Source organism: Gavialis gangeticus, unplaced genomic scaffold, assembly GCF_001723915.1.
Source record: "Gavialis gangeticus isolate Ggan-Ray unplaced genomic scaffold, GavGan_comp1, whole genome shotgun sequence".
NCBI lineage: Eukaryota > Metazoa > Chordata > Crocodylia > Gavialidae > Gavialis > Gavialis gangeticus.
The window spans coordinates 39,577,990-39,580,973 of NW_017729025.1; the positions used below are offsets into that span (position 1 = coordinate 39,577,990).

The window sequence follows — 2,984 nt, forward strand, 5'->3', positions numbered from 1 at the left end:
AAAAAAAAAAAAAAAAAAAGGTAGTCAGGCTTCTTAGCTTTGTCTAAGAACACATACTCCCTGTTTTGTATTTATGGAATTGTGTGGAGTTTTTGGAAGTAGAAATCTTTATAAGACTTTCTTGTTCATTTTTGTAATGGTTTCAGTTGGAAGAAGCAGAAAGATTTGCCAAAACAGTTGTTGATCTTGGAGACAAAACCTCAGAGTTCAAAGCAAAAGGCTACTTGGCCTTAGGACTGACTTACAGCTTGCAAGCCACTGATGGTAAGAAAACGAGTTTCACAGATGAGAAATTCTTGTCACAAGTAAATCTGCAGAAGCGTAACAGCCCTTTGTGTTCTATGTGCTATGTGTTATTTTTGTCCTAATCTATTGATATGTTAGACTTTGTCAGATAAATGTGTGGAACCAAATCTTTGAATCTTAAGTAATGCTGATTAAATATATCCTTTTTAGCATCTTTGCGAGGTATACAAGAGGTCCTGCAGAGAAAGGCTCTTCTTGCATTTCAGAGGTGAGTGGGTGTTAATCTTTTCATTTTGCTGTATGTAATGAAAAGCTTTATGTGGTTAAAAAAAGAGATTTATAAAGATTACATAATGAGAATTTTACCTCTGAGAGTCTGTCTTCATGAGTACAGAACATATTGCATTAACATTCACTTCATCAGTTTTTTGCCAGAAAAATCCAAACCAATTTCTAAGAATTTCCTCTTACTTTATGTAAGATGATTTTCTGTTGCCATCAAATGGAGAATAACATTTTGCTTTGCAGCCTTTAAAATAAATATTCTCTCATTCTGGTCTAGAAGGAAAAAATAAATCATACCCCTTAAGGACATTTTTGAATACTGTAAAATGATTCAGTGGTGATTTGTCACTGGTCAGATTGTACAGCAGGTGTTCCCAATTACAGATTCAGAGTTTCAGTTGTATGGTGAGAAAAAGGGAATTTATTGCCTGCAAGAAGTACCAGATTGACAGATCTGGAGAAGGAGGTCCTTTCTGTCCACAGAAGAGTTATATCACAGTCAGTGACAATGCAAACTCAAGCACCAGTTTGTGTGTGTGAAGCCTTACCCAGAAGCAGTACTGTTTTGATGGAGACCTGATTCCCTCTCCCTGGGTTTGCTCTTGCAAGTATTAACAAGCAAATGTGGAGGAAAATTGAGATCTTTTCATGACTTAGATTTTAAATATAAAAACAACTTGCTGATGGATACTGTGACACTTACAGTGGTTAGCTAAACTTGGCTCTTCTGAATATTTATGTCTTTAAACCCATTTTATTATCCAAGTCTGATTTGCTTTGCGCAGAGTCTTTTTGGCTTTTTTCCTTCCTTGATAAATTGAGAATGAACTAACGAGCCTGTTTTTATGTAGGGGTTTTTCTATAGGGTTTTTAATGTAGCACATCACAGGAGAGGAGATCAGAGGAAAAATGGGAATGTGTGCTCTTATGCAGTGTGTAAACCTTGATACTTTTTAAGCCTGTACAAGGGCAATGATGTAGCTGCTCCCTTCACTTTTTATTTGCATGTGCATGTGCTCTTTGTCTTCACTCCAACTCAGTGTGTACTTGCCACCTCTTGGCCCCTCTTGTTTCCACAACCATATCTGCATCCTCCCCTTCCCCCGAGCACTGGAACTTGAGCACTTCCATTGCCTCCCTCCCTGTCCACTTACCTCGTACTAACCATGCACTCTTCTGCAGTTGGCTTGTGTGACATTTCATCCTAGATTTAAGCTCATTAAATAATTTGCATCCCTCTAGTTCACTTTCAGCAGTGGAGGATGGACTCACTTCTGAAGCTAGCTCTTGCCTTCCCAGCTGGTAGTTAATTGTCTTGTCTTCTAGCCTACCAAGGAGATCCCAAAGCCCTTACAGAGCATTTTTCTGGTATTCTTCCATGGGTAGCTTCCTGTTCTCTGAAAGGTCAAGGGGAAGGTAGCACTTACCCAATCTTGTTGGCTCCTAAAAGCTGCAGTTGTACTCTTGCTGTAAACTGATAGAAGGAAGGGTTGCTAATGAAAATGGAGTGTCCCTCACTATGCAGAGAATGTACTATTGGTCTGCCTCTGGTTGTCTTAGTGCTTTATTCTTGGTGGGGAGGGTAACTGCTTTTGGCTTAAGTACTATGGAAAAATAGGGTTGTATTGAAGGGATTATTAGAATGAATTCTCAAGAATAATACTTGGTTTCAAGCTTGAAGAGAATTGCTTTCATGGAAAAAATAGCTTGTCATTTATCTTCTGTTTGTATTACTTCTAGGAACTTCCTTTCATTCTTACAACAAGCTTCTTGATGTTTTTACCATTTCAAAGACCTGTTAGCAGTGAATAAGTTTTCAGATAATCAGGTGATACCAGCTTGTCTCTTCCATGAGGTCTTACAGATGTCCTTTAGCTCTAGAGTGCAGACCGAATTTTAATTTTCTAGTGACTTGAAGTTTTGACATAGTTGTGCAAAACAGAAGCATATAATGGCCACGTCGGGTGTGTCAGAAGCAATTACATCTGCTTCCTTTTCTTCGCTATCTTGTTGTGGTTTTCTGTTTCCAGTTGATTCAGCCTACTTGGAATATACACTGTTGTTCTGTATTTAAGGCTCCTTCTACACCTATATGTAAAGGTGCAATAGAATTTAATGCACAATTCACACAATCGCGCCTTCTGTCATGCCACATGCATGGCGGGGGTGTGATTGTGGGATTATGCAGTAGATCCCATTGCACCTTATTGCAGGCGAGAAGCAAGCTCCTGTGGCTGGGAGCCCCATGCACCCCATTTGAGGGGCTCTCAGCTGTAGTGGCACCTCACGCACCCCTAAGATAGGGAGATTTGTGATCTCCCTTCCCTGGGGGTATGTGAAACCCCTGGGGCCAGATGATCACTGCCAGAGAGATTTCCCTCCCCCTTCCACAGCTCCAGCAGTTTTATGCAGTCCTAGGACAGGATGATCACAATCTCTCCCCCCCCCCCCCC

General features: G+C 40.3%; 1 protein-coding gene across 2 annotated transcripts in view; it reads left to right on the forward strand.

The window, feature by feature from the left end:
* TTC7B (tetratricopeptide repeat domain 7B) overlaps positions 1 to 2,984 on the forward strand; it is a 258,616-nt gene that overhangs the window by 112,247 nt on the left and 143,385 nt on the right. For both annotated transcript variants that reach the window (XM_019518662.1, XM_019518663.1), the window contains exons 11-12: positions 147 to 264; positions 457 to 514. In XM_019518662.1, the coding sequence (XP_019374207.1) occupies positions 147 to 264; positions 457 to 514 (176 nt within the window). The remainder of the gene's footprint in view (positions 1 to 146; positions 265 to 456; positions 515 to 2,984) is intronic.